The sequence below is a fragment of the Ursus arctos genome, unplaced genomic scaffold, assembly GCF_023065955.2.
Source record: "Ursus arctos isolate Adak ecotype North America unplaced genomic scaffold, UrsArc2.0 scaffold_24, whole genome shotgun sequence".
Taxonomy (NCBI): domain Eukaryota; kingdom Metazoa; phylum Chordata; class Mammalia; order Carnivora; family Ursidae; genus Ursus; species Ursus arctos.
The window spans coordinates 33715167-33741994 of record NW_026622919.1 but is presented as its reverse complement, the minus strand read 5'-3'; the positions used below and the strand labels follow the sequence as shown (position 1 = coordinate 33741994).

Genomic DNA, 26828 nt, shown 5'->3' with positions numbered 1-26828 from the left:
GTTTTTCTGCTTGTAGATCAGTCCAAACAAGTTGTAGTTGAGTCTCTCTACATTATTAGCTGCTATGGGACCTTAGTGGAGCACATGATGGAACCGCGGCCGCTCAGCACCGCCCCCAAGATTAGTGATGACACCCCACTGGAAGTAATGACCTCACCTCGAGCCAGCTGGACTCTGGTTAGGTAGGACCTCCTTCCGTTGTTTTTAGCAGCTTTATTGAGGTGTAAAATATTACAAATGTACAATTTGGTCAAGTTTGACATCTGTATACAGCTGTGAAACCATCACTGTGATTAACATTATAAATATATCCATCACCCCCAAATGTTTTCTTGTGCCTCTTTGTATCCCCACCCTCCTGCCCCCCTATCCCTACCTCACCCACTGAGCCCCAGGCAACCACTGCTCTCTGTCATTAGAGATTAGTTTATAGTTTTTAGAATTTTACATAAATGGAATCATAGTGTGTGTGCTCTTTTTTTTTTTTTTGTCTTGCTTCTTTCCACCCAGCAAAATTATTTGGATCCATCCTTGTTGCATGTATCAGTAATTCCTTTTTTGAGATATAATTTACAGGTAATACAGTTCACCCATCTAAAGTGAATTTCAGTAGGTTGCATACCCATCACCACAGTCAGTTCTCATCACCCTCAAAAGAAACTCTATACCCATTAGCAGTCTCTCTCCATTTTCACTATACCCTTCAGCCCTAGGCAACCACAATTTACTTTCTGTCTCTGTGGATCTGTCTATTGTGGACATTCTGGATGAATGGAATCATATAAAATGTGACCTTCTGCATCTGATTTTCTTCATTTAGCATAATGTTTTCAAGGTCCATCCATGTTGTAACACGTGTCAGAACTTCATTCCTTCTTATGGCCAAATAGTAGTCCACTGCATGGATATACCATGTTTTATGTCCATTTGCTTATTCATTTTGTTTCTCCATCAGTTGATGACATTTTCCACTTTTTAGCTGTCATGAATTGTACTGCTAAGAACATGCATGTACAGTTTTTGTGTGATGATGTTTTCAGTTGTCTTTACCTTATGCCTCCTTTTGAATTACCTTGTTCTTGCATCTTTGTATTACATTTTCTAGAACTTGGGTTTTTTTTCCATCCCACATATAGAGCTTTAGTGCTTCCTCTATTTCCAGTCTCATGTTCACTGAAAATAGAGAGTACATTGGAATAGCCATTAAGGGGACTGGAGATGAATATAAATAGATCAGAAGGTTTCCCCAAGATATAATGGCTAAACATGGTAGAAATGTTTATTAAGAATCAGAGTCCTTCTCAAAAGGACATGATCATTAGAATCTTTATAAGCAAGTATCAAGAGGGAGAAATAAAATCTAGAATAAAACCTGTTCAACACAGTGTACAGTGGTACAGAAGAGGCAGAAAAAAATTTGTCCTGACAAGTACGGAAGGAAACAGACAAAAATGGATATGAAAATGATCCCTCTCCTTTTGACATTTTAAAATATTCTTATATTGATTTTTGGAGGCTCCAGCATTCTTTACTACTACTTTACTGGACTAGATTGATCTGATCAATATCTTATTTATCAAGCTATTTAGGAGCAGGCAGATCTAATTAAAATTACTGCACCATCATCGTTGAAATAAATGGCTTATTTTGGAACTCAGATACTAATTAGGTCTATAATAAGTCAGCCATTAATTTAACTGTGTGGGGTTTTTTTTTTTAAGCACTTTTACCTGCTTTATTTTATTCTAAAATATACACATATTCTGAGAGTAGTGTGCTCCAAGAGTTGTCCAAAGTTAGGTAAAATTCGAGCTACTTAGTTGTGATATTGAACTCCACACTTCCTCTCTGTCCAGCGCTTCGAATGTCTTGTCTACCCTATTGGAAGGTCTTCTGCTATTAAACTAGTATCAGCTCTATGTAATTGTATGACTCACTGCCCCCTTTTTTATTCTTTTTAAGCAGATGGCCTTGTATTTCAGGTTTCAGCACTCCCACCAAGTTCACTTTAATGATTCAAAATATAGTGTGAGTTTATATTAGTGTCTGTAAGTGGTGACAGTGTTGGTGATTTACATCCCATCTATTAAGCTTAAATATTAATATTCTTCTGCCGTCTCCTTAGAACTCCTCAATGGAATGAATTGCAGCCACCATTTAATGCAAACCACCCTCTGCTCCTCGCTGCGGATGCCGTCCAGTATTATCAGTTCCTGCTTGCTGGCCGTAAGTAGTTCTCATTGTTTGTTTACCTTCTGTACAGCGTTTTGAGATTTCATCGTAAAATGCCGACTTTTAATGCAGCCATGCATATTAGCACGGGTCCGTAGACCATAGGCCATAAAAATCAGATTGAGGCAAGTAAGATATTTAATACAAATGTAAACCATAAGCCTTAGTACACATCAAGTATGCCTCTGGCTGTTCATATTCCTTGGCCATGAGATATACTCCTGCAGTTATATAAGTTCATGGGGTTGTATCTGGTGGTCTCAAAAGTTGTTTTTTTTTTAATGAGGATACTAGGATATAATAAACTTCATAAAACTTGGTATCTGTTTCTGACATGAAAAAAAATAAGCATGTTTCACTGTGAAAAGTATCAGCAGGTTTTTCTTTTTGTAGATTTTACTGGGAACAATGAAGTAATGATTGCAACTCCATTGGGTATTTATTAATTCGTTTACTTTCATATCTAAGCCCTAACATTTATAAAAATTGATTCACTTTTTTTTTTTTTTCCACTTGAGGAGAACATGTACATTGAGCTAGAAACAGCTTATTTTGTAGGGGAGGCATGGAAAGACAATTTAATATTTATTATCCAGTTTATGGTCATAGAATTAAAAATTCTTTGCAATTATAATTTAATTTTGTAGGATTGACTGGATCCTTAATTTAACTTGATGGCTGTGAGTGCTGTATGTTTTTAAGAAACTTCCTAAAAATCAGCATTGACATGCTTTTAATGGAGTTTTGTTGTATTGAACTTACTCTCTTGCCTGGTTGTTTTATGCAGCATGAAGTGAAATAGTCCTAAAACTATTTTATTTTACGTTTATAATGTGTTATATGTTATACTGGAAACAGAGAAAATTTACTGACTTTGCTCGAAATTTCTGAAAGTCCAGAATTGTACCTCACAGTTGGCAGTCTTGCTCTCTTATAAAATTGAACTCCCTGATTCTTGCAGCAAGCTTTACTGAGTGACGTCTGTGTGTCAGGCACGTGCGATTTTAAATGAATAGCCTGTTGCTTCTGTTCTCAGTGAATTCACTAATTCGGGAGACAGACGTTTAATAAAAAAGTAAAATAGAGTCAGTGAACTATGAGGCTCAGAACTTCAGTTGCCAAAGCCCTCACAGAGGGGTGTAGGTAAGTGGTTTGGGGTTCAAGAAGCAGAGTCTATAGAAGTTGTTAGGTTCCAGGTCATTGAAGCATATATTTAGTTATCATTTGAATTAGAAAAAAATGGCACTTACATAATATCAAATTTAAATCACAAGAACGTTTTCCCCCTACCTCTCAACAGGGGTGAAAATAAGTAGTTGTCAAATGAAGTAGCATTGACTGGTTTGCTTTGTTTCATTATTTTGGTATTTTGTTATTTATCGTGTCCAGTAGGCAAATAGTAGCAAGTCCCAGATACATAAGTCAAAGATAGGGGCAAACCAAATACAGCTCTGTCCCTTAATTTTTGTGTTCCGGCAAACTAGGCTGATTGACATTACTTGATTTTAGCAGCTCTAAACACCTTTGTCCAATTCTCAGAATTACAGAACTCCCTAGACGCACAATTTGAGAACCACCACTGTAGGCAGTAGCAAGCCGCCGAATGTTCTCAGACATTGGAGTGACACCGTCAGAACTACATTTTAGAAAGATCACTCTGGCAGTGTTGTAATGGGAGGCTCAGAGGAGGGGAGGGGTGCGGAGACTTGGTGATCCTGGAAAAAGATGAGAGGGCTTCAGTTAAGTCTGTATTATGGAGAAGACAGGACAAACCTGTGGGGTGTTGCAGAGTTGGAATAGAAAAAAATTAGAGAAGATTTGAAAGAAAGGAGCCACTGATGATTTTGCAGTTTCTAATTAAAATATGTCACATAAATGCATTTCATATTAGACCATTCCAGATGGACTAACACTGGGACCAGGATAAAAAGGCCTGAGTTCAGTTCCAAATCACCTCTCAATAATTTGATAAATATAAAATATTAACAATACTTGCTCTTGTAAAGGTGTTGTTATGGTCAATGAAGGGATGCTAAAGTTCTGTAAAAACTGTAATGCACCCAAACTTATAATACACTATATTGTAACTAACTTGAATTTAAATTAAAAAAAAAAAAGGAAAAAAAAACACCCCTGTAAAACAATTTAAGCATCATTCTGTATCTTTGTTTCTTTTTTTTTTTGAAGATTTTATTTATTTATTTATTTATTTATTTATTTATTTATTTATTTTTAAAGATTTTATTTATTCGACAGAGAAAGACAGCCAACAAGAGAGGGAACACAAGCAGGGGGAGTGGGAGAGGAAGAAGCAGGCTCATAGCGGAAGAGCCTGATGCGGGACTTGATCCCATAATGCCGGGATCACGCCCTGAGCCGAAGGCAGACGATCAACCGCTGTGCCACCCAGGCGCCCCTAAGATTTTATTTATTTATTTGACAGAGACAGCCAGCGAGAGAGGGAACACAAGCAGGGGGAGTGGGAGAGGAAGAAGCAGGCTCATAGCGGAGGAGCCTGATGTGGGGCTCGATCCCATAACGCCAGGATCACGCCCTGAGCCAAAGGCAGACGCTGTGCCACCCAGGCGCCCCTGTATCTTTGTTTCTTATCTCAAAAGTACTGATTTTCAAATAATAGACTTCAGGGACTTAATAATGGAATACCTATTCTGACTGTGTGATTCTGGTCACGTTGTAATATCTGCTGTACAAGTAATGGATGTAATTAATTTGTTTTCTCTTACTTTGTGAAGTGTCACTGATATAATTTAATAGGTTGTTTTTTTTTTTTTTAAAGCACACCTAAGAGGTAGGTAATTCTGTAATAATTATTATATTACTTATTTACCTTGATGGCAGAGACAGAGAATTAGCCTGATTTTAAAGTCCCCGTTTCCTTAGATAAAGACGATTTGATTGGGAGTCCTGGACAGGCTGTATATTACAGGACTGAAGCAATTAAATATGCAAAAGATGGACATCTGCGTCAGAGGAGTAAAAGCCTGAAATACAATTGGTAAAAGCAATGCTGGAGCCAGTTTAGAGAGAATGTCTTTACCTGCCCATCTGTTGAGTCCTTTATGCAAGTTAGAGCCTCATTAAGAAGACATTCTTATTGCCCTCTTGCTTTCTCTCCAATTCCTCTTACTGAAACCATTTGAAAAGATGTTGTGACCTCTTAAAACACAAGTATACCATACCTGATGCCGGGAAGTTTTTTGTTTTACTTAACCATATTGAAAATCACCTCTTATTTCTCAACTTGAAGAATTGATATATTACTGGAAGTATTTTCAGATATAACCATTTGGAGTAAAACTCGAATGCAAACTTCTCAGATGTTGCAAGCGTTTTCTTTCTTCGGTGTTGTATTTTGGATCTGTGGATCAAATGAAGCAGACTTGTACAAACTCCGGAAATTATAATAATAGTAGACAAAGCATGATGTAAATGGAAATGGGAAAGAGATTTTGTCTCAGGGAGAAGAGAGTAGGAGAGCAGGATGTTTAGCAAGGAATCCCCACTCCCCTTCCAGCCCTGTAATCATAATAAATACACTGCTAGTTGATAAACAAAGTTCTGTATATGTGGCAAAAGGGTAACTGGTGGGGGAGGGGAAGAGCAACCTGCCTGAAACACTAAAGACTTCTCACCTAATTTTAAAGTGAAGGAAGTAAAAACTCCAAAATTTTGTGTTCCTTTTTTTTTTAATTTTAATTTTTAGTTTTTTTTAGAGCTCGGGGGGGTTCGGGAAGGGGCAGAGGAAGAAGGAGAGAGAAAATCTTAAGCAGGCTCCACACCTAGCAGGAAGCCCCATGTGGGGCTATGATCTCATGACCCTGAGATCACAACCTTAGCCAAAATCAAGAGTAGGACACTTAACCAACTGAGCCACGCAGGCAGCCCAAATTTTGTGCCCTAAACTGTCATCACATTTCCCACCTACAGTAATTGAATGGGAATGATACAAAATTAAGGCATTTTGGTCTTTCAGAAATTGACTCAGACTGGAATGCTCCTTACACTATGGAGGCGGTGATGTCTTCTTTGTTATTAAGTTGAACTATAGAAATTGCCATTTTGAGTAAGTAGAACAGGAGTCAAATATCAGCAAATTCATATGGTTTAATTGAGTAGATTGATTAAATGTGCAAAGTGAATGTACAGATGTACATTGCTGTATAGCTCAGTAAAGGTAAAAGTCAAGAGTCTAATATCAAAAAAGTGTTTTGCTTTGGTCATAAGAAATCTCAGGAATAGTTTACAAAAAGATTATAGCAGAGGAGATTCGTAATTTTTGTGCTAACACTTTTTTCTCCTTTGAAAAAAATTACATACTGTAATTACCGTTTCTAAAATAGGAACTTTATTTCAGTGTATTACTTTGCCAAAAACAAAGATAAACATTAGGAGAGACTAACAAATATCATCTAGGTTTGAATATGATCCCAAAATAGACAGTAACTTTTTCTTTTGTCTGCTTCAGAGCTTCCCAAATTGTAAATTAAAGATAGGGCTTACTGAGTGGACTTGGGAAAGTTTTATTTAGGGGAAAAATAATGTTTCCTCCTTTTCTTCCAGGTAATTTGGCAGCAGCAGTATTTTTAAGTTGCTGACATTAACTAGCTTTGTTGGGGGGAGGTCAGACTTTGAACTTTTGAGGTAATCCCTGGGTATGTGAGAAGTTCCTCCCTAAACTCATTGAGTTTTCTTTGTGAAATGTTAACAAGAGACTACTCAACAGAAAGATAGCTTGATGTATGATAAAAAGGTGATCACGATCCATAGAACCTTCCTGTTTTTCTGTTTTACTGGGGATATAATTGTTTTCCTCTACCTTTAAAAGCATTATAGGAAAGGTGGGGAGAACATTTGACACCCTATGGAAAGGAATGAAAAACACAGAAGATGGTTAAAACATATAATACATGTTTCAGACACGTACGTTTCAATTGGATTTAAAAGTTTTGTGTGTGTGAAACTAATGTTCTTTGTTGGGTATTTCTTGAGGCTCCATTTGAGACTGACCATTCCGCCTGAAACAACAACAAAACCCAGAATACATAAACAACCATTTTCAAGTCACTGGATGCCAGGGAATGGAGGACAGTGATTCCTGGGAGATGGGAAACAAACGAGGCAAGCCTTACAACTGTCTCCATGCATTGCCTTGAAATAGTTTCTGGGCTGTGCTGCAGTGAGGAGGGGGTGCAAGTGGAATACAGAGGAGACGGAGCAGAGAGTCCAGTAAGACCAAGGAAGAGCACCTATCAGCAAACTATTATGAGCGATTATTGTAAATAAAGTTTTACTCCAGCAGCCATACCATTTCATTTCTGTGTTGTCTATGGCTACTTTAAAATTATAACCACAGATTTGAGTCATCATGACCCACAAAGCCCTATTTACTATTTGTTAACTCCTAACCTAGAATTTGCTGGATACTCCATCAGAGAGAAAGGATCTGCACAGAATGTGAACTCTGAAGCTCTGCAGAGGGTCCTCCTCTAGTATTCAACACAGTACTGGTGGTTGTAGGAAACCACCCGAAGCCAAGGAAACAACCATCAGAGAATCCTAGAGCTCACACAGGGTCAGGAATCGTGACTCTACAACAGTTATTGTAACTATATTTTGTATGTTTGAAAAGTTAAGCGGAGACATAGGAAATTTTAAAGATTCAAATCAAAATTCTAGATAAGAAAGCCTAAATATGAAAGCTGCACTGGATAAGATGGAGGATAAATTAGAAATTGCAGAAGAAAATATTAGTGAACTCGAAGATAGACCAAGAGAAATTATCCAAAGTGAAACATAGAAAAAAACCCAGTATTTTAAATAGCTTCAGTGAGCTGTGGGATAACCTATACTTGAAATCAGAGTCCCTGAAGGAGGGATGGTGTGACAAGAGAAATGGCCAGAAAATGTCCAAGTCTGATACAAGCTATAAACTCAGATCCACGAAGGTCAATAAATCTCAAGCACAGGAAACTTGAAGAAAACCGTACCAAAGTACATTATAAACAAATTGCTCAAAATCATTTAAAAAGAGAAAAATCTTAAAAGCAGCCAGAGGAGAAAAAAGACATTATATACCAAGGCAAAAATGGTAAGAATGACAGATTTAAGTACTGAAAGGAAGCACCTGTTAACCTAGAATTCTATGCGCCCCCCTCCCCAAAAATCTTTCAGAATGAGAGAATGTTTTTTTTCAGATACACAAAAGATTGAAAAAATGATCAGCAATAGACATGCTCTGTATGGTGTGTTAAAGGAAGTCCTTCAAGCAAAAGGAAAATGATACTAGATGGATAGGAATGAAGAACACTGAAAATGGTTAAAATATACAATATGTGGGGGAGTTGATAATGATTTATGTCTCTTTAAAATAAAATTTACCGGGGCGCCTAGGTGGCTCAGTTGGTTAAGTGTCTGCCTTCGGCTCAGGTCATGATCCCAGGTCCTGGGATCGAGACCCGCATTGGGCCCTCTGCTCAGCAGGGAGCCTGCTTCTCCCTCTCCCTTTGCCTGCTGCTCTGCCTACTTGTGATCTCTCTCTCTCTGTCAAATAAATAAATAAAATCTTTAAAAAAATAAATAAAATTTACTGTTTGGGCACATGGGTGGCTCAGTCGGTTGAGCATTTGACTTTTGGTTTTGGCTCAGGTCAGGATCTCAGGGTCATGGGATCGAGCCCCGCATTGGGTGCCATGCTCCCATGAAGTCTGTTTAAGATTCTTTCCTTCTTCTGCTGCTGCTCCCCAACATGCTCTCTCTCTTAAAATAAATAAATAAATAAATAAATAAATTAATTTACTGTTAACACAAAAATAGTATCCATGTATTGAAGTCTTTAAAATACACATATAGATTACACACACGAATGTGTGTATATATGTATATATTTTGTGTGTGTGTGTGTGTATAATGTATGTCAACAGTAGCATTAAGGCTGGGAGTATGGGAAATGGAACTAGTGTAAGGTTTTGTTTTTGTTTTTGTTTTTTAATTTATTTATTGGAGACAGAGAGAGAGAACACAAGCAGGGAGAGAAGCAGACTCCCTGCTGAGGGAGAAGCAGACTCCCCGCTGAGCAGGGAGCCTGTTGTGGGACTCCATCCCAGGACTCCAAGATCATGACCTGAGCTGAAGGCAGAGGCTTAACCAACTGAGCCACCCAGCTGCCCTATTGTAGATGTGAGTGGTATAACATCACTTGAAGGTAAACTGTGATGTGTATAATGCAATGCATGTGATGTATGTAATGAAACCAAAAGCAACCTACAGCAAGAAAGGAAATAAAAGGGAAACAAATAAGCAAGATGATGTAACGCTGAGCATATCAGTACTCATATTAGTTATAAATGGTCTAAACATCCTAATAAAAAATCAAAGATTGTCAAATTGTATAAAAAAAATAAGCCCCAAGTATATTGCTGCTTAGGAGAAACATACTTTAAACCCCGAGTTACTACATTAATATCAGACTACATGGAATCCTCTACCCAACAACAGTAGGATACACATTCTTTTCAAGTGCACAGCAAACAGTGACAAGGGTAGGCCATCTTCTGGGCCATCACACATGGCTCAATAAATTGAAAAGCTTTCAAGTCATACAAAGTCTATATTCTCTGACCACAATGGAATTAAATAAGAAATGAATAACAGATCTCTGGAAAATCCACAAATATTTGGAAACTAAACAACATACTTCTAAATAATACATGGTTCACAGAGGAAATCAAAAGGGAAATTAGAAATTATTTTGAACTGAATGAAAATGACAACAGAACAGATCCATATCTTAGAATACTATTCAGGGCAAAAAAAGTGAATTGAAGTAAAATGCGTGCAACAAACTGAATGAATCTTGAGGACATTATGCCAAGTGAAAAGGCCAATCTCAAAAGTTTGCTTACTACAGATCTTAAAAGCACCAAGAGAAGAAAGGGTTCTATTTATATAACATTCTCAAAATGACAACATTATAGAGATGAATAACAGATTAGTGTTGACCAGGGCTCAGAGACAGAATGGAAGGGAAGGTGCTGGATGTGACTATAAAGGGTTAGGTAGATCTTTGTGGTGATGACATAGAGGTTCCACAGATAAACGCGACAAAATTGGATAGAACTCTATATAAACACACAAACAACACACACACACACACACACACACACACACACACACACAAAATGAGTGTATGTAAAACTGTATATATAAAATTGGTGACTAAAGTCTGTGGATTGTACCAATGGTGATTTCCTGGTTTTGACACTAGGTGAAAGCTGTACAAGACTACGCTGTACTATTTTGCAATTTCTTATGAATCTGTAATCATTTCAAAATAAAAACTTAGAAGAAAACTAGAAAAATATGTGGAATGGCACTGCCTCAGTATTCAAGAGCAATTTTATAGGACTAAATAATGACTGATGTTATGAAAGATAAAGTTTTCCACATTCAGAAACTAGAAAAGGTAGAGCAAATGAAAGCAAAAGAAAGGACACAATAGAGATCAGAGTAGAAGTCAGCGAAATAAAAAACATATAAACAATAGAAAAAAATAGAAATAATATAGAAAAACGGGAAAAAATCAATTAAACCATAGTGTCATGGGGTAGTTTTCTTCTGCTGTGGTCTGTGGGAAGCTTGGATTTGTGGATTTATAGTTTCCTGAAATTTGAACATTTTTATGCAGTTGTATGTTCAAATATTTTTTCTCCCACTCCCCTTCTCTCCTTTTGTGACTCCAATTATATGTATGTTGACCACAGGATAGTTTCCCAGTTTACTAAATTTTTGTTTGATTTTTAAAATCCTTCTTTTCTCTCTGATTTTATATAACTTGTATTTCTACATATTTAAATACATCAAGTCTTCTACTCTGCCTAATCTGTTAATTTTATTCAACATGTTTTTTCATTTCAGATATCATATTTTTCATCTTTAGAATGGATCTTTTTTATGTCTTTCATTTCTTTCCTTATCAAGTATGTGTTTGAATATAGGGAACATTTATTTTATAATAGCTGTTTTAGAATCCCTATGTTCTAATTACTTTTACCACTATGATGTTTCTTGGAGGTTTTTCTATTGATTGATTTTTCTCCTAGGTCTGGGTTGTGTTTTCCTGCTTCTTTATATCCCTAATGATTTTTGATAGGATGCTGGGCATTTTCAGTTTCATGTTGTTAAGTGGTGGATTGTTCTTTATTCCTAGGATGCATTCATATTACTTGGAATAAATTTGATTCTTTCCATGCTTATTCTTAAGCCTTATTATGGAGGGTTCAAAATAGCCTTTTGCTTAGGCCTAATTTAGTTATTTTAGGAGATAATGTAAATCTAGTCTCTCTTATGTGGCCAGTAGTGGAAATGTAGGATCATAATTATTTTTTAAACCTCAGATGCTTAAATCCTATATATTATCTTAATCTTGCCTTATACCAGTTCTGCAGTTTTACTTTTAGCTCTTTTTACTTTTGTCTCTAACATAAATACAAATTAAAAAAACATACATGTGAGTATCTATAACACATTGTGATATGTGCTACATTATAGCTTGAATTAATTGGTCTAGAAATTCAAAGAAGGAAGAAGTTAATTATTAGTGAGTATGGAGAGAAGTGGCTGAGGAGGTTGCATCTATAGGATTTGGGGCTGGGCGAAGTGACTGAAGAGAAGTGAGGAGGAAAGGGCGACTGGCTTGGGCAATAGGTTCTGCCATTCATTGCAACATTAAGGGAACCAAGTTGCCTAGAGTAGGACAGAAAATTGGTGATTGCCCTGTGGGTTCTGTTTTGGTACATGTTATATATTCTGGTAGTAAGGTTCAGTAGGCTTTTATCTAGCTATCTAGCTATCTAGCTATCTATTTAAAGAATTGTATTTATTTGACAGAGAGAGACACAGCGAGAGAGGGAACACAAGCAGGGGGAGTGGGAGAGGGAGAAGCAGGCTTCCCGCTGAGCAGGGAGCCAGATGCGGGGCTCGATCCCAGGACCCTGGGATCATGACCTGAGCCGAAGGCAGACGCTTAAGGACTGAGCCACCCACATGCCCCGGTTCAGTAGGCTTTTAGAAATAACCCCCAAACTTCCGTGTGTGTTTACGGATTTCAGCTCCCTTCTGAGTTTTTTTTTTTTTTCTTTTGTTTTTAGTTTTTTGTCTTTTGTTTTTTGTTTTTTGTTTTTTGGTTTTTTTTTGGTATGTAATTGGTAATTCAAGTACACTTTCTATGGAATAATCTTATCCCAGAGAGAGCATAGAAAGAAGTGATGAGGTTCCATTATGATACCCTAGACAGCATGACATGTAAGGAGGCAGTATTAATCATTCTAAAAGCTCCAGCCAGAGCCTTACTTTAAAGTATTAGTGTTATTTTGACAAAAATCTTGGTTTTTTATTATCCTAAAGAGAATTAAGTTCTGAGTTTCTTTTGAATAGTTGGGCTCTCTATTGGTATATCTGCTTTTAAAAAATGTTATTGCTTTACAAATCTCTTAGACTTCACTAGCACTTTTATTTTAGTCTTTATATATAATGTAGTAGATAGTAACTAAAGCTGGTATTGAGATTTATCTTATATATTGAAGTACGAAAATCACAAGTCAGCAGTGCACTTAAGGTTAGATTCTAGAGATCTTGATTCCTAACTAAATTTTGTACTGCTGTCCTACCAGCTATAACCATGAGAATAGAAATGGCAAATATTTTCCTTGTAATATAAAGTCACACTTCTGAGTTTAGAATGAAGTATTTGAGGGTATTTTACTATTCTGTTGTTTTATTGGTTTTACAATACAACGATGATACATTCTGAACGTATGGTACAAAAACGAAAAAAAAAATTATTGGTCTTATCTACCATGGTCATTGTCCATGCCCCGGAAAAGCAATTAAATATGCAGCACTTTTCTGAGCTACTGTCTTTCGGATGTCACATTAGATTTAACTTAACATCCTGGATTGCATCGCTTTTGTGGTATGTACCAAGTATGATGGAGGTACTCAACAATATTTCCTTGCATTGTCCATAATAAATATTTGCCCAAGAGTGGGTAGGGTGGAAGGGGAAGAAAGAAATGTTTTTCTCTTGTAGAGGAAACTTGTAATGTAGAACTTATTTAAAGAGTATTTATAGTCCATTGTTGGCCCTTGGGTGTGTCATACTGCTCTATCCAGGTCTGAATATCTGAGGTAGTTAAGAAACCACTTCAGACTGAAATGTATTTGATGATTTCTCTTATTTATACTTAATTTTATCAACTGACATGTCCATCCATAGCGAGACAATTTTAGTGAAATGAATGGTGTTTTTCTTCAGGAGATTAAACGTTTAAGACGTTAACCCTGAATTTAGCCGTATATGTGTTGTATAACTTGGGGAACATTATGAAATTAAATACCTTTTCTTCAATGAGAAGATGTTGAATACTTAAATGAAAGTACCATCAGCAATATGCAGACTTTATAAATGATGGATTGAAAAGTTTGGATTAGAGTACCCTTTTCCCTTCTTCCTTTTTGTGTCTATGGGAGACATACTTCTTATTGATACCCAAATCTGTACATGGATCTTCACATCTATAGAATAGTTCATTGGGCTTTTCTGTCATTGCTGATTTATTGTCGAGATGTTTCAACATCAGAAGTCCTTTCTGTTACACTCTAATGACCTGTGTGCTCCATTCTGAAGTAAATCTTGGCATTTCTGTCATTTGCTTTAGCATTTACCATTTGCGGGAAAAAACAGTTTGCATGTCAGTCCACCTTCTGTCTTAATTGTCTTTAAAATTGAGAAGAAACAAAAGGAAAGTTTTGTACTTTTAATTGTCTTTATTTTATAAAATTGTAAGTGATACTAATATCTTAATATTCTTTAGGTTGTTTTATGACTTGCTTTTTTTCAGGTACAGGTGAGAGTATACATTCTTTTCCACGGATACTATTTCTTACCATTGGATTGGCAGATTTGGCAAGGATAGGACATTGATTCTGAGAGATTAAAGAAAAATAATCTGTAGGTCATAAGGCTACTAGTGTATGCATACCTCTGCTTCTGGTATCATTTATTCTATCCCACCTGAGTTTAAGGATCATGTATTCAGATACTGATATCCCTGAATGTGCATTTTGTCACTTGGGTAGCAGGAATATAGGATGGAGGGAATGGGGATATCTGTTTGCCCTTTTCTTTAAAAGTAAGGAGCTGGAACAGAATGATCTGTGTCTGCTTACCTGCGATAGTGTAATGGGTTGATATTGGCAGGAGCTTGTGGTTTGATGTGCCATCACTTCCATCAGTAAGGTTAATTGCTAACAAATGACTAAATGGGAATTTAGGGGGAATGCTACAGCTGTCTGCTATGTTAGTGGTAACAGGAGTTCTGGCGCCATTTCAGGGTCGCTATTTGTATCTGTCTATCAGAGTTAGAATACAGTTGTTTCTCTCAGTTTCAGCCTTCTCTATAGAATTTCTGTCAATTGTTTGACTCCATTAAGTGTGGAGAGGAAATAAAAGCCTGAATGACCAATCCACCAGGGGCTATGGATAGACCCTTTCTTTGTCCATACTCAGAGCACTGCATTAGGTCTCATTATCCATTTATAATAAGTGACCTTTGCCCCCTGGGTCATTGAAAAATATTCAGTGCACTTTTCTGACACATAGGGCACCTTTCTCAGCAGACACATGAAACAATGGGACGTCTGGTAGTCTGGAGGCCTCGTACACATTGCAGGTTTTAAAATACACAGGCTTGTGCCAAATCACTTTGGCATTTTGTTTTTCCTTTGCTCTTGCATGGTTCATAAATGGGCTAAGGGGAGTCTAATGTCTGGAAGATGAATGTAGTGTTCCTTTTCTTTCTTGTAATTCAAAAAAAATTTTTGCCATATTTTCCAGTTTTGTTTTCTAGAAAGGGTTTGCCTTCATCTCTGCTTTCGTCTTTCCTGTTAGAGAAAAACAGAGATTTGGATATAGAGCATGGGGAGAGCCATCATCTTTGGAAGGTGTTTGCCAAATATGCCCAGGTGCTGTGGAGTTTATCTGTGACTTGTTAAAAACCTGTTTTCTAGTCCTCTGCTCTGCCCAAACTGGTAGTGGTGAAATCTCCCTGTGAAAAAGTTGGGTGGGGCACCTGGATGTCTCAGTTGGTTAAGCATCCAACATTTGATTTTGGCTTAGGTCATGATTTCAGGGTCATGGGATCGAGCCCCACGTTGGGCTCTGCACTGGGTGTGGATCCTGTTTAAGATTCTCTCTCTCCTCCATCTGCCCCTCCACACCCCATCCCATGCTGGCTTGCTGTCTCTCTCTTAAAAAAAAAAAAAAAGGGCAAGAAAGAAAAAAGTTTGGGAAAGGATTTGACCCTTTCTTGGTTATTATAGTCCAGATTTCTTCTACCAGGAAGCCTGGCACATCTGATTGTTCCAGCTCTAGCTCCTGGAGCGTAGAGAGACCTGGAAAAAGATGGAGATAGCATAGTGATAAGTGAATGAAATATATTTACAAAGTAAGAAAACTGTCATGTTGTCCAGAGCTTCACGCTGCGTAAAGTGAAGGTCAGCCTTCCAAGAAGCTTGACTACCAGTAACTAACTGTGTGGCCTTTAAGTACAGTGTCCGTGTAAAGTACTGGTAGGAGTGTTTGCCTAAAGAATGTCGGGATAGGAAAAATTAAGGATTGAGACTACTTCCTTAGCAATTCATATGAAGAAGTTTTTAGAGTCATGGAAAGTATTTATAGAAGTATTTTTTAAGTTTAAAATCCATACATTTCATTAGTAAAGCCTTATACCTCTCTTAGAAGTGCACTTACTTTGCATTTAGTATCACATGTATGGGTTTGCTGACTTTATTAAAAAACATATGAGATGCACAGGGATTCAGAGAAACCCAGCTCATTACAAGGAATCAGCAGCCACACTATCCAGTGATGTGCTATAGCATGCTCTCAGATATTGGGACATAGAGGTGTTATCTCCAGAGAATGACCTTTGAGTCCCAGGACAGATTTTTCTCTCCAAACCAGTTATGGAAAACCACATACGGTTGACCCTTCAACAGCGTGCGTTTGAACTGCATGGGTCTACTTATATGCGAATTTTTTTAATAGTATAGTACTGTAAATGTATTTTTTCTTCCTTATGATTTTGTTAATAATATTTTAATTTTTTCTAGCTGATTTTATTGTAAGAATACAGTATATAGTACATACAACATACAAAATACGTGTTGACTGTTTATTGGTAAGCCTTCCAGTCACAATAGGCAATTAGTAGTAAGTTTGGGGGGAATCAAAAGTTATACATGGATTTTTGATTGGGGGGCTTTGGCACCCCTAACTCCCATTTTGCTCAAGGGTCAACTGTAGTTGTCAGAACTCTCTCCACGACAAGAATTAATATATTAACTGGATTATAGCACCATTTGACAAATTGCTTACTAAATACATCAAAATTGATTGGACATTCTGTATTTGAATTGACAAATGGCTGCATTAAGAGAAGGAGGGAAATCCATTAATTATAGGTGCTCTCAACCATAGGAAATATAATCACATAAATATGGATTTTGTTAAAACAAAAATCTCTACCTTATGGTAGTGTTACTTATGTGCGTATCTACACTTCTTTGCCATTAATAGAAGGACTGCTCTTACCTACTATCCTTTAACTGATACAAAAATGACAATTTCTGCTGTGTTGTAGAGGTTTCAGGCTCTACTGACTGCAAAACAGTTTTTAGTTATTATTCCAGAAAAGTGGAAAATACCAGGCAAACTCTGTAGTTGATCCTTTTTGCTCAATTCTTCATTTTATCTCTATTTGTCCATCTTACATGTGCATTCTCATTTTAAGTCAAAGCTTTACTTTTGCTTTGATGCTGTATAAGCTTTTTATCATCACTGAATTTCTCCTTTTCAGAAAAAAAATTTTCTCATGATCCGTCTTACTAAATAAAGGTAACCACCCAGTGACCGAGGCATAAAGGAGGTGGGTGAATGCCATAGATTGTCTCTCTACAGTTAGAATCTGTTCTCCTTATTGTTGTCATATGACAGGAGGCTTTTTGCCATGTGATTTTGTGGAACTTGGTAGAGAGACGAGAAACACTGAGTTGCCTTCAGCCTTTATACCATCAGTTCCTTGCCTTTTCTACTATGCTTTCTTTGTATTTTATGACCACATGAAGAACACCAGAATCACTCTTATATGATGTCAAGTCTGGGTCAGAGCTGAGATTTATAAGGAGTATTTTGAGGCTAGTAGGGTTTTTTTGGTGGTGTTTTTTTTTTTTTCCTCTTGGGCACTTTGCTGCCTTCCAAGGCTATATTCCAGGTGCCAGTGGTCCTTCATGGTTATGTTAATATACTTCTAAATATAAAACCAATTCAATATTTTCTAAAATGAAGTCTTCTGATTCCTCAGGAATATTACAGAGAATGTAGAGCTGTGGCCCAAAGTATATGTTTCTTTGTTTCTGTCATTATATGTAAAGTTTCCTTGAATGTCTGTAACTTCCTTGTGTTGTGAACTCTTTTGGTCAAGGTAATTTTTCTGCATTGTTTGATAGCTTTGGATGGTATCTCAGATCAGGATCCATAGATGTTTATTAAGATGATAAAAATGATTAAATTAAGGAGACATGGAACACAAATTATGGAGACTCTGAGTTAATGATATAGTAGGTATTTGGGGATAAGATCTTTCACATGTTTATATGAAAATTTTAATTTAAAGTAATGAACTCACTAGGTAAAGTCATGATGAATTGAAACAGTTTATACTTCAAATTAAAACATGGTCTTTGGAGTTTGCAGTTCTAGATTCCTTTTCTATTAACTGCTAGCTGAGTGATTTGGGGCAAATAACTTAACCTCCCTGGGCTTTTTAGTTTACCTGTCTTTGAAATGGGAAATTGACAATACCTGCTTTGCAGGATCGTTGCTAGACTAAATAAGATTATTTATCCAAAAAGCTTCACACATTATCTTGGATGGAATAAAAACTCACTAGAGATAGCTGTCGGTTGTAGTTGGTGTTAATTGAAGTGATATCCTTGTTCTCTTGGATGTCTTTCTTGTCTCTCTCAATTCCAAGTGCTTTATGACTGGAATCCTACCAGATGGCACTGCTAAAGATACTTTGTTGTTAACAGACAACAGTGAAGATAAAACATTTGTGCTAGATCATATCTCTTCCGTTCTTAAGTGGTCACCTGGGTAAGCGTGGCTCTATCCTAATATGTGTGCATTTTCAAAGCTATAGAAAGACATTTTACTCAGCAATTCTAATTTATTGATGCAAATTGAAAATTTCTTTTAGACTTGTTTTGAGTATCTTCCTTTCCTTAGTAATTTTATAGGGAGTGAAATTCTTCTTGGTTTACAGTGCATTCTAAAAGGCTTTACCCTGGGAATCCTTTGTGATAGTTGCCTTAACGCTCTGAAAGTTCTACTTAAAAATGTAAGACTCTCAAACTTAAGACTTCTAAAGTGCCAGAAGAACATTTGATTTTCTGAAAGATTATCATTGGAATCACTGTTCACTATTCCAGTAAACCTTTCATTTTTTTACTTCATGTTCTTGAGGTTTATAATAAGCATGTATTCATATAATATTAATTAGGTGATTTTCAAAAAAATTTTTTTTGGAAAGCAATGAGAGAGAAAGGTGAAGGAGAAGGGAAGGAGGGGGGAAAGGAAGGCAGAAAAAGAAAGAAGGAAGGGAAAGGAGAGATGAAGGAGGGACAGACTATTTGAATTTGTTATAGAGAATAGAAATTAAATGTTATCCAGTAATCCAGAGCTAAAGGAATTACCATGAATGATTCTCACACATACAGTGCTGTATGAAAACAACATAGTTCTGGATACTTCACACATCTCATACCCTAGCCAAGAAAAGAATCAAGATGACTCTGAGTCAGTCTGCAGATCAAGACATATCTGCTCAGTTTTTTTTTCAAACCTTCACACAGCAGTCTTTTTATTTTATTTCATTTTATTTTAATATTTTTTATTATATTATGTTAGTCACCATACAGTACATCCCTGGTTTTTGATGTAAAATTCAATGACTCATTAGTTGCATATAACACCCAGTGCACCATGCAATACGTGCCCTCCCCACCACCCATCTCCAGCCTATCCCATTCCTCCACCCCCTTCCCCTCTGGAGGAGATAATGCTAAGTGAAATAAGTCAAGCAGAGAAAGACAATTATCATATGGTTTCTCTCATCTATGGAACATAAGAACTAGGAAGATCGGTAGGAGAAGAAAGTGATAAAGAAAGGGGGGGTAATCAGAAGGGGGAATGAAGCATGAGAGACTGTGGACTCCGAGAATCACACAACAGTCTAAAAAAAAATTTAAGTATGGAAATGTTCAAGCATCCACAGAAAGACAGTGACCCGTGTAACAAAGCTACCTACTACCCAGCTTCAGCAGTTAACAACGTTGTCCCTCTCTTGTTTTTTTTCTGTTCCTTTAAAATCTTTTAAGATTTTATTTTATTAAAAAAATATTTTATTTATTTATTTGAGAGAGAGAGCAAAAAAGAGAGAGCGTGCACAAGCAGGGGTGGGGAGGGGCAAAAGGAGAGGGAGAAACAGACTCTCCATGGAGCAGGGAGCCTGAGGCAGAGCTCGATCCCAGGACCCTGGGATCATGACCTGAGCCGAAGGCAAATACTTAACCAACTGAGCCACTAGGCACCCCTAAAGATTTTATTTTGAAGTAATCTCTACACCAATGTGGGGCTCGAACTGACAACCCCGAGATCAAGAGTCACAGGATCTACTGATTGAGCCAACTTTGTACCCAAAAAATCTTTTTTTTTTTAAATGTATGGCAGATAAAGTATTATGAGACCCACTATTGTATCTTTTCACCTACAAATATTTTAGTATGTATCTAATGATAAGGACTTAAAAAAAACTTAACTACTCGGCCATTACATAATATGTAGTTTACGCCATGGCAATGATTTGTGGAGGCAACTCTTTCTAGTAGTTTTACACTGCGGAGAAATAGAGGGGAGAGCAAACCTTTGAAACTGTTGTCTTGCATTTGGAAAGAGAGAAAACCCTGTGGTGGCTGTGGGCTAGTATTCTCTGTCTCATTCTTTCCCCTATCTTCCTGGTTCTGTGGATTTTCTGATTTATTTAGAGGTAAAAATTTGAACTTGTAGTTTCTCTATTGTGTGGAACACATTGTTGGATCCTTAGTGATTGTTTGGAAAGATTTCTATTATATTCTTACGTATAGGTTGCAAACGTTGATGTCTTCCACGCCTAAAAGCTTTTAACTCTCCATGCCAAGAGAACTTTACCTCTTTTGCTTAGGCAGGAGAAAATCTGTACTTAATTCTTCCTGCTGCATAATGATCAGGACTTATCTAATATGTAACTAGATACTAAGTACATGAAGCAGGGAAGAACCTGCATTAATTCTTTGCAAAAAATGATTTTGTCATTTTTACATTTACAAACAACTGCTTCCCCTTTATTTTTGTTTTTTGTACTTTATTGTGGAGGCTGGACTAACTACATTAGAGTGTTTGCTCTTCAACTATGCCATTATAGATGGGACCAAGAACAGTGAGTTTTCAATAACTGGCCTATTGCCTACTTACACAAATTGGTACATTGATAACTGAATGCAGTCTAATGACCAAAAACAGTGATTTTTTTTTTTACCTTCAAGACATCAATTCACAAAAGTTTCTGCATATCCTCTACTCATCTTAGTCTCTTTGTAAAGGGTATTATATTTTATAGTGTTCCTTGAATTTAGAGTGGAGAATTGATTATTCTTGAAAGAAATGCATCTAACATAGAGGGTTATCTGTAAGAATTCATTTGCCATTATTGAAGGATTACAGCTCATGATTCTACATAGAATTAGCACTAGGAGACCTGGCTTCCAGCAAATAGTCATTTCCATCAACAGAAACACATACTACCACGTGTCCTTGAGCAGTTGCTAAAAGCTGGTCCTATGTTTGCTATCTGTGTGTGTGAATAGAGATGATGATAAATGGCTCTATGTGGAATGAGTAGGAGAATGAGTGTATATGAGCACGTCCACAACTCCCCCTGAAAGAAAACATCATCGAACCTAAGAAAATGGGGGGGGGGGGGCGGGAATGTATGACTCATTATGCAATAAGCTCAACCTTTATTTCATACATTGGTTTCCATCTTTCATTGATATTCATCCGATTTCTCTGTTTTCCTTTCTTGACTTCCTGGATTGACTGCACTAACCGTAACAATTGGAGTGTGCTTATTCCATGACTTTTTATAAATACAAATGTTAAGTAGGTACACAGGAAATACAGTTTAAAAGGTATCCAGGAATATTTACTGAAAAATAAGCCGTCTCTGTCCCCAGCCTCCTCATCCCCTCCTGGGAGGCCACTCCTCTAAGTGATGCCTTGTATCCTACACTTCCGTAAAGGTGAGCTTTCGTAAGACTGCTTTTGTTGTTTAGACTTACATGTCTGGCTAGATTCTGCAGCCCATAGTAAGACAAAGTTGTTGTCCATAAACTACAGGCAAGGTATTATGTAGCCATAATATGATCTTTTTAAAATAGTAAGGGTGGACTTTCTAAGCTGTCCTGCTATTGTTTTAATGTATATATAATATAGTTGTACTAAGAAATGAGTTGCCATAATACACATTAAATAGGCACTGTATACATCATTCCAGGTAAATAAACTCCACCTCGACCTAATTGCAAATGTTTTGAAGGGATTGTTGCAGTCTCTTTAGTGTGAAATGTTTAGTGGAATAACCAATCTTGCTATTAGCATAAAGCCAGCATGTTTTATTCTTTCTCTTCATTCTGCACTATTTATGGTGATGTTGAGCAAAACTAAATTGTGAACCCTTCCAGACGACCTCCAGGTATAACTTGTCCAGATGCTGTATGTCACATGACCGTTATGGCAGCCGGAATAACAAATGAAAGCTCCTTAGTTTATGTCTTCTGTGGGAATATTAGATGATGCCGTGGGGGTCGGGAAAGGAGACAGAGCAGGGCGGGCAAGAGACGCACCCAGTGTTGTCAGGTATTCAGCGAAATCTATTATCTCATAGGCAATGAGGATATGTCGTTTTTCTCATTATATATTGCCTGTGACTGTTCTTCTGGGAATGTGGAATAAAAGGAAAGTGAAACCAGAGATGTACAATGACTGACTGTTAGAAAACTTTAATAATTAATTAGAGAACATCTATGGTACCACAGGGTCAGGGTGCAAGGGAAATCATCGATCCGTTTAGTATATAACATGGGTAAGGCTTGTTCCCTTTCATATATTGTATCAGTTCAGCTGTTGTTGCTTTGGTATGAGAGTTGGCACCTAATAAACAGAATAGCCAGTAATAAATAGTGCCGTGCCTTAACTCCGCTGTGTGTGAAATGCAGTGAGTCCCTTTACGTTTAATAGAAACAGTTATAAATCACAGAAAAACTTCCTTCTAGACTTAGTAGAAATAGAGTTGCTTCCTTAATAAGAATAAGGATGCTTCCCATTTCCCAGTGTATTTAGGTGTGTTATTTTTGACCCGAGAGCCTTCTCCCTTTTTAAAAAATTATTGTTTAAAAGGCCGGGGTTTAATTTTTGCCAGTTTGATAGTATGAAAGCCTGACTTGCTGGAATTTGCAAGTCTGTGACGACTACAATTTACCGTGCTTGTTGGCTGTTGTATTTCCTCTTTTGTGAATTGCTTGTTCATAGGGAAACGCCTATAGACCACGTTGCCTTTAGATGATTTGTCTTTTGAGCCTCACTTTTTAAACCAGATTTTGGGTTCTGTGCTAGGAAACTGCATTCCCAAGCAGTGTTTCTTCCTTAGGTCCCGAGTGCTTTCTGATCAGAAACAGTTTGGTAAAGAGCCCTCTCTTATTGTCTGGCTGCTGTATAAATGCTGTTTTTAATAAGTACTAAAAAATGTATTGAAATTTGTCTTTGGAAGAGAGTTTATCATTGTTGGCCTTTGGGTGAACTTTGAGCCTGAGCTGTTTCATTCAAGGCAATATGATGTCATTTAACTCACAAATTTCTCTTTTGGTAGAAAAAGGAATGTTGTTCCCCTAAGTAACTGAAAGGACCGAATAATGCCAGCACAACATTATTCACCTCTCAGGTCTCCACTAGAGATTTCAGTGTGGCGAAGGGTTTATTGTTTGGGAGGGTTGGTGGGGTTACGATAGGGAGTAGGAAACAAGCTGCATTTGGTCTTGAATCTTTCGAAGAAGACTTTGTTCCACTGCCCACACGGCTGCCAGTATGACCCAGCTCACACTCACTTCTCCAAATAAAAACCTTTGGATCCAACCATCATTTCTTCATATTAAGACTCCCTAAGTCTCTTTCTAGATTTATATGTTCAGCTTATAGGCATATTGTAGGTTTTTCAACAGGAGCTAAAGCAGAGAGTTGTATCTCACATAAAAAACTAGATACCAGTTGGACTAGCGTTTTGCCCCTTACTTGAGAAGAAGATTTGCCTGATTCCAATTGCACTGAGGTTCATTTCAAGGAGAATAGCTTTTTACCATCCCCTGAAGTTGGGAGTGTGGAGTTCACTGGCAGCAGAACCTATAGGAGGTTAGCTATGTCCTCTGAAGCTTCCGGAGTTCCATGTAAGAGAATTTATTACTGGGAGTTCAAGAAATGCACAGAAGAGTAGAACAAGAACAGAACAGAACCAAATAGATTTTTCCTTCGTTGGCTTCACAAATAAGTTCTGTGTTAGTTTATGTTAAAAGGATGCTTATAACCTGTAAGTGGTTGGTCTGTTTATTTCGATATGCATTGTCAAATCTTTTTTTCTTTCATTGCTTTAAGAGCAAGTGGTGCTGGGAGCAAATAAGTATTCTGTTTATTCTTTCATCTTAACAGAATACCTAGACTCTGTGCGTTCTGTTGTAATCTCCACAGTTAGGAGATCTGGCTTTTTTCTGAATATCTAAACCATGCTCAATACACTAAGAAAAAGAATTACCTGCCCTAATATATTCAATATATTAATGGTAAAAACTTAGTCTTCTCACTGGAAGACTAGATATTTTGCAGGTGAACCTAGGTTACTGAGATCTAGTTATTACTTTTCAGATATTTTAGAAAGAATTTGGTTCTTTGGAATTGAGGATATACTGTTACCGTTTTGGGAAAAACATCCTGAAATGTCAAGAGATTTAAATTTCTCTACAACTAGTAATAACTCATTCTTTTTTTTAAAGATTTTATTTATTTATTTGGCAGAGAGAGAGAGGGAGAGACAGCCAGTGAAAGAGGGAACACAGGCAGGGGGAGTGGGAGAGGAAGAAACAGGCTCCCAGTTGAGGAGCCTGATGTGGGGCTCGATCCCAGGACTCCGGGATCACGCCCTGAGCCGAAGGCAGACGTTTAACGACTGAGCCACCCAGGCACCCCGAGTAATAACTCATTTTTGGAACCTTGATTTAATCTTACATATCCTAACCTACAAGTAATAGTCTATATTCATTCTATTAACCAGTGTTAAAAAGAAGACTTTAGAGTGTCTTTTTTTGTTTGTTTTATTTTGACAGAGAGAGACAGCGAGAGAGGAAACACAAGCAGGGTGAGCAGGGAGGGAGAAGCAGGCTTCCCACTGAGCAGGGCACCCGATGCAGAGCTCCATCCCAGCACCCTGGGATCATGACCTGAGCCGAAGGCAGATGCTTAATGACTGAGCCACCCAGGCGCCCCTTGAGTGTCTTTAGATGTCTGTTAATACAATGTTTATAACTCTTGGGGTGCTTGGGCGGTTCAGTGGGTTAAGTGTCTGATTTTGGCTCAGGTCATGACCTCAGGGTCCTGGGATCCAGCCCCACATCAGGCCTCTTCTTGGCAGGGAGTTGCCCCCCCCCCCCACTCGTGCTCTCTCTCTCTCTCTCTGTCTCTCAAATAATCTTTTTAAAAAAGATTTTATTTATTTATTTGAGAGAGAGAGAGCATGAGCAGGGGGAGTGGCAGGCAGAGGGAGCTGATGCGGGGCTCAATCCCAGGACCCTGGGATCATGATCCAAGCCGAAGCAGACGCTTAACTGACTGAGCCACCCAGGTGCCCCAAATAAATAAAATAAAATCTTAAAAAAAATACAACGTTTATAACTGTTTAATTTAGCAGTTATTATTTGAGTAGCTAATACTTCGTAGCTGTAGTTTAACAGCATCTAAATTAATACTTTTAACTTTCTCTAACTCGGAAATACTTTTATATGGGTAATTTGTAAAAATTCTATACTGATTGATTCTTACGTTATGGAACAGAAGACATCTAAAAATTCAAAACCAGAGAACTTGTGCAAACTATTTACATATTTGAGAAGTTATATTATGAATTGACATTTCCACTTTATAATATTGAGAATTTTGTTATGTGGGATTCAGACATGGGGTCGTTAACAAAGGAGCATTTCATCCTTCTGTTCATAATTTTACTTATGTTGTTCTACCGACTTGGAAGTTTTTTGGGTTTTGATAACAGGACTAATTTGCAAAGCTCGGCACTGAAGCGGATTTGTTTTTGTTTGCTTTGCACATAAACACATATGAAAATATATAAATATATACATAGAAACACACATATGAACACGTAGACACACCCATATATCACTGTAAGACAGCAAAATACACTTCGTGATTTTTTTAGCATTTATTTACCCACCAGAAGCCTGAGCTGCTTTCCTGAGAACACAATCTAAACAAAGTCTGGCTCACAGTTACCTCACGATGATGTGCTCATCCTGCCCTTCTTGTCGCTCTGTAGTTACCACATGCCTGTGTGCAGAGGCAGTGCTTTTGAAGTTGTATTCTCTCAAGTAAATTGGCAGGGTAGCCTTTCTAGTCAGATGGATAGGTTTGTTTTAAATTACTGTTCCTAAGGCAGGGAAGGAACATGGCAGAGATTTTTATTACAAAATTCCATATTCTTTTCCTGTCTCAAGTTTATTAATGATCTAAGAATAGTTGATAAATGTAAAAGATACTGAACATTTTTCTGTATATAGAAGATGTCTGTGTTGGTCCATTAAACTCAGGCTTGTGAGACGTGGAACTTAATTTTTTTCGATAAACAAACTCTCTTATGTAATTCTCTTTTGTGCCTTCTTTCTAACGAGTGTGGAAAAATTAATCTAAGTCAGTTATACCTCCTCCAAAATTGCTTCTAAATTCTATAGGACCTGCAGAGTGCAAAGATAAGAGATGGGAGAGTTGGAGATGTTTTATCCTTATTGTTGTTACCCCTGGGATGTCCCAGTTCCCAACTGGTCATTGGTTACTGGTTCAGTAGGTCTCTGTGGTATCCATCCTTGTTTCCACTTCAGAGCCTTTTCAAAGCCTGTCAGTTCTCTGGATCTCATCCATATTCCTCTTGTACACATACACAGTATTATTCTCAGCTGATCCACAGGGAACTTGGAGAGGTTATCACAGATTTGACTGTGTAGACACACAGTGTGCACACCTCTTCTTCTCTTGAACCATGTGGGATCTCTTGCTACTTCCTTGAACTTTACCCAAGAACGAAGATAGGATT

The 26828-nt window shown here is 37.4% G+C and overlaps 1 protein-coding gene across 21 annotated transcripts in view; it reads left to right on the top strand.

The window, feature by feature from the left end:
• The window catches only part of BCAS3 (BCAS3 microtubule associated cell migration factor), a 578553-nt gene that overhangs the window by 282457 nt on the left and 269268 nt on the right, over positions 1-26828 (top strand). For all 21 annotated transcript variants that reach the window (XR_008961213.1, XM_057317873.1, XM_057317874.1 and 18 more), the window contains 2 exons: positions 17-182; positions 2126-2226. Coding sequence is in view for 20 of the 21 variants with exons in the window: in XM_057317873.1 (XP_057173856.1) it covers positions 17-182; positions 2126-2226 (267 nt within the window). In the remaining variant the exon portion in view is untranslated. The remainder of the gene's footprint in view (positions 1-16; positions 183-2125; positions 2227-26828) is intronic.